Genomic DNA, 15,035 nt, shown 5'->3' on the forward strand with positions numbered 1-15,035 from the left:
GTCCTGAGTTTTGAGCTGCTTTTAACTTAAGAAGGGCTGAATCCCGTTCTCTGTGGTCCCAGGAAAGTGTGTTAACTGGCACAAGATATCCTGCACATACCCTTGCTTCTTGAAACTCTGCCAATGGACAGTGAGGAACCGCCAGGAGCCAGAAGTGGATCTAATTCCTGTTTCCAGAATTGTTCTCCTGTTTTCAGTTACGTTCCACATATAACTTTCCTACCAAAACCACACAACAGGCTCCCAAACCCCTGGTTCTATGCCCTCTCAGCTGAGAATCCTAAACAATAACTAGAATCAGGCTGTGGGCAGCACTGCCATTATTAATTAAATGAATCCTTGTCTAATATTCAGGCCTCTAACACACACCAAGAATACTGGAATTGGAGCCTGTTCACCTAAAAGGGGTACCAAAAGTCCTGAGGCAGAGGTACCCAGACTTCTGAGCACGCCTCAGTGATTTCAGTTCATTGTGCACGAACTTCCAAACTCGGCAGACAGGGAATTGAAACAGAAACTCCTAAAGGAGTAGTTGCTCTTGGGTTTAGATGTTTTTATTTTCTTTTCTTTTTGGCATGATTTAGGGGGTCAGGATCCTCTCTGCAAAGCTGAGTGGAAACGAGAATTATCCAAGTACTTGATCCCATAATCTGATTGCCTAGTTTAACTTTTTTACTGTCCAGGATACAAAGTCTTGCGGAAAGTGTTGCCAACTCCCTGGTTTTCCATTTCTCTCTTACAAAGCAAGTACTTCATGACAGCTGGAGAATTGTCACGTCACTGAGGACACGGAGGTGATATGATTAACATCAGTGGTGCCAGGACTTTATCCACTGTCTTTGTTTTATAGTATCGAGCCCATGACAGCACTCACTATCCAGCCAAATAGCATTGACTCTCAACTGAGCTATGGAGCAAAGGGATGCTCAGATGGAGAGGGGCTTAGTTATAATCCTTGCTGTTACAGTGCTCCTGCCATGCTACTGGTGAACTGAAACTAAAAATGGGCACTTCAGAGGAGGAAAAGAAAACAGATTGTTTTGATATTATGTTTTACTGTTTTGAGGGAAAAGAGATGCAAACACAAAGGAGGCCAGAAACAGATGCGGGTGGACAAGAACTCGGCTAGAACAAACTAATGCTGTATTTGCCTTTCAGAATGCACTTCTGCAACCTAGAGCACCAACAGAGCCAGCACCATCCAGCACTGTACACACTTGTCTCTCACCTCTTGCAGTTCCCAAAAGCTCACCCGCCTGGATTGGGCTGATTGCCTGACTTGATGTTGCTGCATTTATTTCAATAGAATGGATAGTAGCCACCTGCTTTGCCCTTGCAAAGGCTCAGATCTAGGTCTTCACCTCTCTGGACTAACACTGACTTTAACAGCTCTGAGGAAAATTCCTTCATCTTTGAAACCTCTCTTCGACTTGATAGTATTTTTATTACTCCTCAAGATTACTACACTTTAGCATACAAAATCAATCAGCTAAATACTGTATAAGATGACTGTGCTATCATTTACTAGTGCTGATCAAAATCTTAAAAGCAGAGTAATTAAAATTCAAATTAAAATGTGATGAAAGTCACATTTAGTCACCTAAAGGAAGAGGCTGAATTCCAAATAGGTACGGAGCCACTGGACCCCATACGAGATGAGAATTCGTGGATGCTCAGTATCACTAAAAACAAGTAAAAAGAACTTAGTATTTCTTCAAACTTTGCTTATTTTCCTTACGTAAACACATTTATGCATCATGTTACAGTTTATCAGTAAATGGCCTAAAGAAAACAGAAGAAATTTCAAAGAAAACACTTGTGGAACAATCTCCCCATAATGGGAAGCTTCTTCCTGTTCACTGACTGAATGAGAAATGTCAGTGCTCTCAACCTTAGAGGTACGAATCTCTTTTCTAAAGAAAAATATAGATAGCTGGGTGTGTTCTCTTTATCCTTAAAAACACCTTCCAAGTTTTAACTTTTAAAATTACCTGTCCTGACTACTTGCAGTTAATTTGAGACCCAAAACCACTGATGCATAAACACCAGACCAACTGAAGCAGGGATTCCTAAGGATTCTTGCCCTGTTCACTAAATCTCCTAATGTAGCAACAGCAGCTTCCCAACGTGTCCTTCAAGATAACCCCACCAGGCAAGAAAAACCAGCTGTGCTGGGCAGCGAGGTTGGAACAACACACTGTCTGATTGTAAGAGAAAAGAATACATGAGAGCTGAATTGCACCTACCAGCTCCTCACTGATCTCCTCTCCTCTCCTCTCCTCTCCTCTCCTCTCCTCTCCTCTCCTCTCCTCTCCTCTCCTCTCCTCTCCTCTCCTCTCCTCTCCTCTCCTCTCCTCTCCTCTCCTCTCCTCTCCTCTCCTCTCCTTTTTCCTCCAGGAAATATTCAGGAACTTAAATTATCTCAGCAACTGCTAGGGGGTGTCAGTTTTGATTGAAACTGGCCAACAGCTTAAAAAGTTATTAAAGAAACTGACAGAAGATGGATGGATGGGCTGGTGCAAGTCTCAGAATAAGTTAGGGACATGAGGTTAAAAATCAATCCTCATCAAGTGATTTATAAAAAATGCCTTTTTGAACTAAAGACACATCTCTTTCCTGAAAAGAAAATAATTTACTAGTGGCTTTTTATGTGTTAAAATACCCATAGCAGATATCTCCAAAATTTGCTAATGGAAATGGTTCTGTGTGTTTTACCAAGGGCTCGTTAACAAAAACGAGTACGCAATACCACTTTTTTCTTATGAAAAATTCTCAGAACTTAAGAATTCTTTTTGATAATCACAATACCTTCTACAACTTCAGAATGATTTTAAATATTGTTTGACCTGTAGACTGTGCATGTAAAATTTCATCAGAAATGTTTTGACCCAGCTCAGTATGGGAAGATGTTCCACATGGGATTTCTAGCAGAACAAATTATGTCCTCAACTACAGTTGTGAGAGTGAATCCATAATTATGTTGAACAGGGATGGAAGGAGAGTGCACTGAAGTTACAAATATAAAGCTATAAATACTATATTATAAGGGGTACCAGTAATATCACAATGAACTAGTAGGACAATATTCAGGCAGTTTATGATGTCACTAGAACCACTTGATGTATTTCTAGAATAGTAACACAAATAACTTTATAGTATCCTGAACTGCAGAGTTTCATGTTGTGTGTTTTTTAAATGATAGCATCACTAAAAATATAAAAAGCGATGCTGAAGAACATCAGAAGAAGAGTAATTTCAAAGTATTATTTAAAAACACACATATATGTGTGTAGACCTATATTCTAGGAATCATAGAATAATTTTGTTTGGAAAAGATCATTGAGTCCAACCATTAACGTAACTCTGGCACTAAACCACGTCCCTAAGAACCTCATCTATACATCTTTTAAACACCTGCAGGGATGGTGACACAGTCACGGTGAGCTGGGCGGTTTCCCTAAGTGGAAGGAAAACCAAACAACAACTGGACTGGAGGTCAGCTGGCCAACAGATACAGAGCAACCTGCAGCTGTGCTACCAGTCCTGGGAGCACCAGGGAGTTCTGGAAGTCTTTGAGTCAAAAGTCACTTTGCAACCTCCTCTTTACCTTTGATCAAAGGACTGCAAAGCTGCCACGTGACTAAAGGCTGTGAGAACCGGGTTTGTTCAGCCTTGAGAAAAGAAGACCTCATCTTCATGTTCAGTATCATCTTCATGATGAGGGGAGACCTCATCACCATGTTCCAGTATTTAAAGGGTGGCCACAAAGAGGACTTTTACAAGGAGTTAAATGGAAAAGATGAGGAGTAACACATAAAAGATACTCATGTGCAGATTCCGATTGGACACAAGAAGAACATTTTTTGTGATGAGAACAATCAGCCATTGGAATAACTTCCCCAGGGAAGTGGTAGACTCCCCAACATTGGACATGTTTAAGATTTGGCTGGACAGGGTGTTGGGCCAGCTTGTCGAGACTCTGCTTTTGCCAAGAAAGGCTGGACAAGATGATCCTTGTGGTCCCTTCCAACCTTGTGGTCCCTTCTATGATTGTCTTTCACATCTATTTTGTATTCTGTTTTATTTTTGCTTTGTTTTGTTTTTGTTTTCTCACCTTAATTATTTTTCCATTATTAAAAGAACACATTTAAAAAGAAATGGAAGTACAAAATTCAGGTATATGAAGAATGCAACAGGCTAAGGACATTATAAGGACAAACCTAACATAATAAACAAATGGAATGAATGCTGCTAACATCACTTTTAAGATTTTTAGGAGACAGAAAGGAAAATGGAAACTAAAATCCTAAGTGACCACACCACCTGGCATGTGCAAATATTTTTGAGATTCTTTTAAAGTGGTGTTTGAAAACAAAACAAAAAAGAAAACAAAAACAACCAAACAAAAAAACCCAAACCAAGCACAAAACCCCAAACAAACAAAAAAACCCACTAGTGATAACACTGAGGAGCACTCCATCACTTGCAGTAGCAAAACTGAGGGCTTTATGTGCTGGCTTTTAAAAAGCAAACCCCTAAGAAGTCTCAGCAATATTGACACCTGCTATTCAGACCCAAACAGGCCTAGAAAAACCACAAACACCATCGCAATTAGGGACAAAGTAGTTGCAACAATTAAAAAGTTACTTGGACAACAGGCTCTTCCACAGACTTTTTCATTGTAAGTAAAGCCTCAAGTGAAATACACCCTTGACCCATGACTCATGAGAACAGAGTACCGTACAACAGAGCCTGCAAAATGGTTTTGGGGAAGGTGAGCTGTCGTGTACCGAACGGCCCGTCCTCCCTACAACACACTGGCCTACAGGGAACGCGCCGTCTTCTCCGAGCAGCTCAGGAGCAAGGAAAGCTGACGGGGGGTATGGAAGCCACAAGGCATATGCACACCCTGAGAGCAGCTCTTCTGGCTCCTGCCAAGGCTTGTCCCGCCCAAACCTCAGCAGCAGCTTTGGATCTGGGGGCTGTGAAGCAACATCCCAGGAACTTCAGGCTCCCAAATCTCTGATGCCTCTGTCTCCAAAGCAGTGTAGCACTAACAGAGAAGCTTTTTTTATACGGTAATAGCCATATTGCCTAGAGAATAAACCACATGTAATGCAACAGGCTAGTGTCTACTAATAATTTAATCTCAAAGGTCTGTAACACTACCAAAATATTTTCAGATTGCTAACTACCGCTCAGGTAGTTAACAATAATAATAATAATTCCTTGTAGATTTGATTACCCCCAAAAGATAGCTTTGGCCCTTTTATAATGACTGTATTGTGGAGTAAGGAATGGTAAAAGAAACAAATATGCTTATGTTCTCTTCTGTGTTAACAGGCAACAGCAAAGAAAACATATATAGTTGCTTTAGGGTTTTTTTAAACTACTCTTTACCTAAAAGGGTCATATTAATTAAGATATGCCAGTGATTATTTTTAGAGCAAATTATTCCAAAAAATGAAAATTGATGCGTAGACATAAAAGATCTTCAGTGTATGTTTTTATCAGAAGCACTGTAAGAACAGTTAATGACAAGTCTTTTTTGTTACTAAAAGCTATATTAAGACCATAGCCTTGCCATTCATCTTGAGCTTAGTACTTAAATTTTATTTACTAGCAAAATGCAACCTACTTAAGATTATTTTAGTTTGAAATATGTGCTGGTGTCTCAGATTTATAAACATTAATTAACTATACATTAAACATAAATATAGGTGTACTTATTATAGCATGTTTACGCTCCCTAAAAATGACAAGTAGATAAGACAGTGATGATTTCATGTGATAGGGAAAAAGAAGTGTGGAGACAGGAAGAAGATAAAATGTGATAACAGAAGACATTAGTTACATTTATCTGTCCACTGCATGAAGTGGTCTTATTTATATTTTCTAAACACAAAATACTTGAGGTTTTGGGTTAAATGTATTGGACTCTGTTTCATAAAAAAGAGCAGCGGTACGGCAGCGCAGAGGCTGCATAAGAAGAAAAGTTTAGGAACAAAAGCCCGAATTGAACAGCAAGAGGAGACCATAACTACTAAAAGGAACCAGGAACTTGAGAATGTTTTTGCAGAACTTAAAGTGTGAACAAACTGATAGAGCACTGAACTGAGATCACAACAGGCTGCAGCACAGAGCAGCTGACAGAAGTTAAAACTACACAGGAATGTTCACATTGATATCAAAACGGCTGCATGTCTCAGTAGGATTAAACCCAGTAGTCACTCCTGAGTAATTTTGCAATTTAGGCTTAAATACATCACTTAAAAGTTGTTCTTCAAAACTCGATGCAAAATGAGGCTAGAATGTTATGATCAATGCTTGTAATTGCATCACTGGCTTGAAGATACTTGTGCGGATCCTTGAAGTCCCAAATCTGGTGTTTCAGTGTTGGCATGAGAATCACAGGTTCATTGAATTAAAAAGGCAATTTTTAATATCTCTTATGTAGAGTGGCCACAGGAAAAAAAAAAATAGGAAAACAGGAATGAATAAGTAAATAGATAGAAATAAGAAAAAAACAACAAGAGAAGCTTGGGTTACCAATGCACACAGAATTATTGATGGTAAGTATTATTCATTAAAATAAATAGAAATCTGCTTTACCCTTCAACTAGGTAGAGTGTGTTTATTATGCCAACAATTAAAAATACAAAAAGCAAAGGACTTCATAAAGTGACTATACTATTGCATGCTGTGCAAAAGCCTCTTAACAGGGCAATTTCATTGTGGACCATAGTCAGCAAGTCTACATACACCAATATATTTGTGTGCATGCACATATGCGTCTTTCTGTAAGAAACAATCCTGTTTTCTAATAAGCACACATTTTCTTAAGCAGCCCATGCAGTGACACTGACATCTGGCAGGGAGGCCAGGGAGAGTTGTGAGAGGGGGAATTTAAGTTCTTTTGTATGCTGCGCCCAACATGATTCTCCTAAAGCGCAGAGCAGGATTTCTCAAGTCAGCGCAGACAGTGCACACGTCTCCCAGCCAGGGCCATATCAACATTTGTGTGCTCTCTGGTTCTACACGCTTCTGAATGTTGGGAACTACATCTGAAGTCTCTTGGTTAACATGATAGCTGATCTGTATTTTGCACTATCACGTTTCATATTTTTTATTCGGAGTTTAACATATGAACTATTTGCTATAGCTTAGGTGAATATAAAAAGTTTCATGAAGCAACAGAAACAACATGAAGGTAATAAAAGTAACCATTGTTTTGTATGACGTATTCACCAGAAAAATTAAACTGCTTTTACGGCTATATCCAAATTTTATTTCAGATTACTTTTCTTTTACAGCCTTAAATGTTATTGCGTATTTTATTCCAGATAAATAGAAATATTACCAAATATTTTATCTGAATGTTTATTAAAAACTAAGGGCTGGATAATATTTGAGGAGTTTGCATCTGGGAACTATGCCCATGCACTGATGGAATTTCTCTCTAAACTTCTATCTTCATTTGTTTATAAGTCTGCCAGCACAAGGCACTGGAAATCCTCAACTCCTGCTGCTGATCACAACAGAAGCTTAAGTGCTTCCTGAAGGCCCAGTTTGTTCTATTACATGCACGCATTATTGTCCTTTGCAATTGCTTATTAGTACAAAGTATAAGCACTTTTTTTGCCTAATTCTGCGTTTGTGATATATATAAAAAAGTGTATTACCATAGCGCAATGGTGGTTGCCACTTGGAGTCCTCATCAGCCTAATGTTCCATACAGTTGTGTAACCTAGTTATTTCCTGTACATGCATATTAAATTTCACTGGTTACAAAGAGCATATTAATGTTAACATTTTAATGATAAATACACTGTTTCATAATTTTATGTAGAAGTCGCCTCAACAGCCTTTCAGTTTTGCCGTGAATAAATACATATGGGTACCTCAGCATTTAAAGTAGCGTCTAGTTATCCTTGAAATAACCAGGGAACAGAGCAGAGCTGATGCACTCATACCAAGACAACTAAAGGTTATTAAATTCACCAAAACAAACAGAGAGGAAACACTTACTTATGACTCCGGTACAAATCCTGGAGTGCATTATAAACTGGTCTTTACAACCTATGAACAGATACTATAAGTCAGAGGGAAATAGGAACTCCCTAGGGATGCTGTCCAAAAAAAGAAAAGTGGCCCCTGTGGAATCACTTCCCCGAAGTCACGCTGCCGCTGCTGCTGAATATATGCAATGAATCCTTCTGCAGTTGGAACTTCAGATGCCATAATCCCTTACAGAATGTTGCCTAATTATTTTATTATGCATAATAAATGTAAAATATTTATTTTAGTTTACATAATTATATTAAAAATGTATGCTATTTATTCTCTGTCTTGTAAGACATCCTTCAAGAGTCATCTACTTTATAGGAAGGTGCATTTACAGAATGAATGCTGTTTTGCTGGTCTGGCTGTTTGTTTTATCTAGCTTCTAAATCCTCTTATTTATGGCTGTGAACCATCACCAACGCCCTGGATGTTGCCCTCCATTCCCTCCTTCCCCTCACCACCACAGGTACTCTATACAAAATGAACCATACAGCGGAATCCCAAGGAAATAAGAGTCATTTTGTTTAATTACAGCACGGGGATGGCGCAAAGTGTGTTAACATTATACCCGTCACACACCCTCACGGTCCAAGTTGTAGCAATATTGTTTCTGTATCACAAAACTATGCCAGTGCTCCTCCTGAGCCCAGAACTCCAACAAATTTGACTGTGAGAAAAGCAGGGCTCTGCCTTTTGTGCCCTTGCCACAAAACAATGTAATCCAGATCCACTTTGTACTGAAACATCGTCCTCACACACACCATGAACATAAATTATTACTTGCCTGAGTAGCTGAGATAGCTACATGGAAAGTCAGTACCAATGGAAGTTGAATGTAAAGCCTGAGATACGACTTATATGAGATTTCCAATTCTTTACTTAAGACACATGCACAAAACCAGTTCAGACTTTGAAAATGCTGTATATCTGCACCTTCCATTGACATCATCTGACTCATGGGAGTTTAGCACTTCTAAAATCATGTTAAATTCAGGTGCCTAAACATATTGCAGATTTTGAAAGTCTGGCCAAAGACTGTACCAGTGAGACATTTAGAAATCAGGTGAAGTTCCCAGGTGTTGTTCAGTTTCAGGAGGTTACATGGCTCTTCACCACCTACTGTGCCCATTCCCAAATGCAGTGTCGCTGTCAGGATAGCTCTAGAATCATGGAATCTGAAAAGTTCGGCCACATAATGCATCTTTTTTAAATGACTAAGAAATATAAAATAAGCATTGCATGCATAATTCTGGTGTAAGGCCCTATGAGACCAATTCTGCATTATAAAATTAAGTTGAACGTTAATTAGGAGTGAATGAATATTTTTGTATGACAAAACACACTGACTTAAGAATGGAGAGACATGCTGTGTGATTTGGAAAAGTAAATGCAAAGGAAAATCGTGCATATTTTTATCTAAATGGGGCAAACCTAAGTTGAAAACACAAATGTGCAAAATTATAACCAAAACATTTAACAGGCAAATTTTTATATTTATAAAGATATATTTTTCTTCCCTCAAAAGGAATCAGATTTTTAAAACTAGACTGAAAAAAAATTCAAATTATAATCATTACTAGAAGTCACATGCTGCTATACAGAAAAGCAGATGTTTATTTCTTTGTTATCAATATCCAAAAAATGTAGACAAAAATAAATATCAAGTGGTCACAGTACAAAAAGTAGAGATGGAAGGTAACATTTCTGCAAGAATATTTAAGTCCAACAGTAAACACAGATTTTAAAAGCAACTTGGTAAAATAAAAAGAGCAGAATCTCCCTTTTTCTTTTTGGGAATACACATACTATTGAGAATGTACAGTTTGTGAGCTAAAAATGCTAGTGTTTTTATTATTCACTTCAGAAAACCACATCTATTCATGTCTTCTAGCTAAAAAAATCATTTATCATGCTGTGCCTTATATAAGGAACAAACTCCCTTTTCTGTTCCATGCAGCCAAAATCAATCTTTTTCCCCATGGTATCTTACAGCCTATTTCACTTCAGTTTTTGCTGCTAAGCAAAAAAAGAAAGAGTTCTAGGTGCCTGTCCAGCCACAGGTGATCCAGATTTTCATAACAGTTCCTAAATTCAGATTAGTTTCTTTCTGTACTTCTAGCCAGGGTTAGCTTGCCTTTTAAGTCACTAGACTGGCAAGAGTTTTTGCAGGATGATTGTTCACAATTTCCTCCTGAGGAGCTGGAAAAGCTTGAAATCAGCGATCTCTAAGAACCCTCTGAGCACTGATAAGCTGAACAGGAATAATTAAAATACTTGGTATTTAGATACTCTTTTAATTCAAGTGTCTCAAGCTACTTTATAGAATAGAGAGGTCACTTCACCTGTCGGTGAAAGGAGACTTTATGGTAGCACTAACAATACCCCACGTCCGTACACAAAATGAGGAATATTCACCTCGCTGAAACTACAAGGGTCATTAAAGTGTCTGCAGTTGCCAAGCAACGCTAAACAGAAACATCTAAAACAGTCTGGATCAACTTAGAGTTCGAGGGCTTGAAGCACCGCAGTGAGAGCTTGACCACTAGACATGGCGGTGAATTTTATTACTAGGTCAGCAGATTTTAAAATCTTGATTTTATGTTTTCTGTAGGTGACACTGACAAGAGCACCGTCTGCACAACTAGCGCGAAAGACATTGACAGAGTTGCTGATACCTTTCCATGAAAAGACACAGTACTGGGTGAGTTGACAAGGAGGCAACATGTGATTCCCTTAAAATTATATTTTAACACAAAGGACAGGGAAAAAAAAAGTGAGAGAGGTGACCAGGGAGTAAAAAATAAACTTGCCAACAAGGCTGGCTAGTATCCCAGGCCTGTGGAAACTGGCAGGCACAAGCAGGACTGCTGGGCTAATAAAGAGAGCAGCCCCCTGTTGTACTGGCTCCTCTGCAGCTACACTGAGTGCCTCCCTGAACTCGCAGCAGCAGCAGCACCACTCTGACTCCTGCATCCCTGCCAGATGCTTTTCAGCTGAGCTCAGAACAAATTTCCTGCAGAATCAAAGCTTCATCAGCTGGTATCTGTTGAGATCAGTCTCCAAAGATTAGGTCAAAATTGGCCTGCAAGGGATGGAAACTAACTAACTATTACCATGAAACATTTATTTTTCAATAAGATACAGGCAGGGGATGCTCAGAGATTTCTTGTTAAGCCTGATAAAATAAGTTATGCTTGCTTCTTCTCTAATAACCTCCAATGTAATAAAATACTAGTAAGTAACTTGTCATTCCTTGAAATTTCATTCCCATAGAGAAAACTGTCCATCCAAAGGAAAATTATCTCCTGCCTTCACTAAATAGAGGATTAAAGTTATGCATTTTGTCATACCAAGCAAGGGAACTGTATCCACTCATTGTGTGCGTGCAACAAACTCCAAACTGCAAACTGATTCATGTCTACAGTGCTCTCAGGCTCCAGGGTCTTCAAGCCAGGAGCTCAAACCCACTGTGACCCACCTCTAATTACCTAGTTCTGTAATAAATCTATTCCTTCCAATCAGGATGGTTCATTAAAGTGGATGACACCAAGATTGAGTCTCCTCAAACACACAGTATCACAGACAGGACTCTGTTTACCTCCATTGCAGCACATCATGTCACATTATTACTTAGATACTCTTACTTCACTCAGACTTTTTAATGCAAACACTGACAAATGCAAACCCACCCCTCTTAGATGACTTACTGAAGCTGACAGAAACACTTCTATTAAACCTAAAATAAAAACACACACACACACACTCCCCTCCCTGCCACCAACCCCAAAAAAACCCACCACAAACAGGGGGACCCAAAAGGCAGCAGCACAGAAACAGAAGGCCTCCTCAAAGTTATTGAATTCAGTTCTCTGCAGTTCTAGGCACTAATTTAATGGGTGCTCAATACAGAAGAGTTCACAGAACATTTTCTCCACAGGCACAAACCAATGTAACAAAAATTTTTCTACAGAAACTGCTTGATAACTGCAGGAGCTTTCTGTACATGAGCTTTCTCTAAAGTAGCTCATAACTCCAGTGAAACCAGGTATTATGAGAGCGGCGAGGTTTTGTTATGTAATCCTGTTTTACGAAACTATATTCAAACTTACACTAAAAGAACATTACAGTTGTGTGCTCAGCATTAAAAGAAAATAAAAAGTGTTATAGTGGTATAATCAAATGTTTAACTTTCTCCTCTTTCATGCATGCATCACAGCAGATACGTCTAATTACAGAATCGTATGTCATTCATCAAATATAATACCGAGTTTTTAAAAAGTTTTTGAACACCGACTCTTGCAAATTACTCATTAACAACTTCTGTGCATTCCTTTATAGTGCATATACATTAGCCACCATACTACATAGTATTAACGGTGATCAGGATTGTAGAAAAGGTATGTTCAAGAAAAGAATAATTTAAGAAGCAATATGAGATCATTTAATAAGTAGTCTATAATGAACATAAGACACATGGGATGACACAAGTAATCTTAACTGTCCTTTCATGTGATTGTTGAGAATTTAATCTACTGCCCAAACAGGATGCGTTTTAGTGGTGCAACACAGGAGAATTTGCCGTGCAACCAACCCTACGTCCAACTGTCATCACACCACCCTGGCTGGCAAGAAGGAAAACTTCAGCAGGAAAACAAGATTCTGCAGCACTGTAACTGGCTCCAATTGCTTCCCATTCTAATAAGTGTCTGGTGAGTATTTAGGCTGCTAAGCCTTTCAGGAGACTTTTCGTTTCTTGGTGAAATGGTTGCAAACCAACCGAGAAAAATTTCAAAACTGCAACTGATTTGAAAAGGCGGTGCAGATAAGCAGCCTCACCATGGAGAATTCTAACAGACACTAGAGCAGCTGTGAAACAAACACTCAACATTAGCACTGCAGTCTTACCACTAAAAGGTTTCCCATCATTTGTTTTTCTTTATAAAGTAATACCTAAATACTGAAAACTAAGTTTTTAAATTTAGCTCCCAATTTAATATGCAATTACTGCTGCCCTGATGGTGTTTTAATGGCAATATATTTTTATTGGTGACTTCAAATGAACCTCGTCTGATCACCTTAACCCTTCTCTCATCATGCTTTAGTTAACGACTCATTACCTGTAGTCACACCAGGGACATCTGTAAGGCTTTTCTCCAGTATGGACACGCTTATGTCGTGTCAGATGCGATTGTGTTGTGGATGCGAAGTTACACTCGTCACATTTGAATGGTTTCTCTCCTAGAAGGTGACAAGAGATGATAGGCATTATCAGTTTTCATCAACAGAAAAGGAAGATAAGTCTAAATTTATGTCAAATCTCTTGAGACAGATTTTAGTCCATGTATACATAAATGACCACAAATACAAAACAAACTTCCAAATACAATGCATTAATTGCAAAATACTGTTCTCACTATAACATATACACTTCAGCTGACTTCCCATGTGGTGTTATGCAGCAGCAAAAAGGAGTTGAAAGAACTGCACTGACACAGGGTAATCGTGTTACTGGGCCTTATTTCATAAAAATATTATCACCAGATGACAGGCGCTCCTCTCACCCTACAGCTTCTGTTGAAGTTGGACCCATGAATAGCCCTGAAAGCAATACTGTTGGAGACAGAAGGTGAGAAATTGGTCTGAAGCTTGTATTCAGTGCCTGCTCAGAAATGAACATCTCCAGGAGGAAAGAGCCTTTGGTTTGGGATTTTTTGTCCTATCCATTAAATAATAAACATAAACCAGGACTGAGAATAAGACCCAGAACTCAATGCTCTATTCCTCCTCTCCTGCCTGCTGTCCTTCTGCCCTTGTGAATCTTCTGAACAGCAGAAGGAGTTGAAAGGTTTATGAAAAAGAAAAAAAAAAACTACCAAACCTAGACTAGGACAAGAATATTTTCATAAGAGTAAAATTTAATCTCTGTTGAATTGTGCAACTGCACTGAATATTTTTAGAGGACTACTAATTTAAGAAAGATTAAAGTCTCTAGCTTATAAATTATGATGTGGAAAAAAGTACTTTTCCTTCCAGTGGAGGGGTCCACCCCTTAGAAGACACTAAGGCAAAATCTCACAGTAGATATGCATACTGTGAAACTTAGCAAAGACACCTGCATCCCATTTTTCCAACTAGTTGCTCCAGAGTTATTCTGTGCGGCTTCCAGGCACATGTAATTGCCATTTAGGGAGGAAAACGGGTGGGCGGGGGTTTGTACACAGAAGACAAAAGGCAGCTCCTAAGTAGGTGATTGTGACTACATTGTGCCAGCCTTTGGAAGTATTTATCCTAAAGACTACATAAGGATTTAACATCCCTAACTTAAGAAGTCCAGACAAAATTGCTAGGGATAGACACCTACCTTGTAGACTGTTCAGAGCTCTAGAATAAGCAGTTTCAAAATTGAACCCTAAGCCTCTTAGCAGGTACAATTTGCAGTTTTTCAGACTGACAGGAGACACACCACCAGCAGAAGACACATCACTAGCAAAATTGGCCATGCCTCCGAGCTAGATATTTCAAGCCTTAAAGCGTGAGACACTGAAGACTTCCAAAGGGACTTTGCCAGAATTCTGAGAAGAGAAATCTGCATTTTCCATTCTTGAAGATGGCTGGGGTTTTTTGCCTCCCAAGGGAAGAAGAAATGCAAGGTCCTCAGGCCTGAAAATCTTGCACCGTTGTATGGAGGGACAACGGAACAGCTTCTGAAAGTTCCATAAAGAGCGGGAATAATTGCTTTTAGCAGCTGCTGGAGAGAATCGCAGACACTATTTTTCATTTATTGTTTCATGGGACGAGGAAAGGTGAAGGGGCAGGACACAATGCGGAAGCCTCTATGCTGGACAAATTGAGACTGCTAGAAAATATGTCCTTCCTGCCCCAAACGGGGTTTTCTTGTCAGACACTGACTCTTTGCTCTGGAGAAGCCGACTCTCCCAGCAGCTGGAATGGTACTGGCTGCTGCTTCAATT

The 15,035-nt window shown here is 39.1% G+C and overlaps 1 protein-coding gene across 3 annotated transcripts in view; it reads right to left on the reverse strand.

The window, feature by feature from the left end:
* The window catches only part of ZNF407 (zinc finger protein 407), a 349,389-nt gene that overhangs the window by 117,972 nt on the left and 216,382 nt on the right, over window positions 1-15,035 (reverse strand). For all 3 annotated transcript variants that reach the window (XR_010470399.1, XR_010470400.1, XM_065053014.1), the window contains exon 7: window positions 13,182-13,302. Coding sequence is in view for 1 of the 3 variants with exons in the window: in XM_065053014.1 (XP_064909086.1) it covers window positions 13,182-13,302 (121 nt within the window). In the remaining 2 variants the exon portion in view is untranslated. The remainder of the gene's footprint in view (window positions 1-13,181; window positions 13,303-15,035) is intronic.

The sequence above is a fragment of the Columba livia genome, chromosome 2 (genome assembly GCF_036013475.1).
Source record: "Columba livia isolate bColLiv1 breed racing homer chromosome 2, bColLiv1.pat.W.v2, whole genome shotgun sequence".
NCBI classification, from domain to species: domain Eukaryota; kingdom Metazoa; phylum Chordata; class Aves; order Columbiformes; family Columbidae; genus Columba; species Columba livia.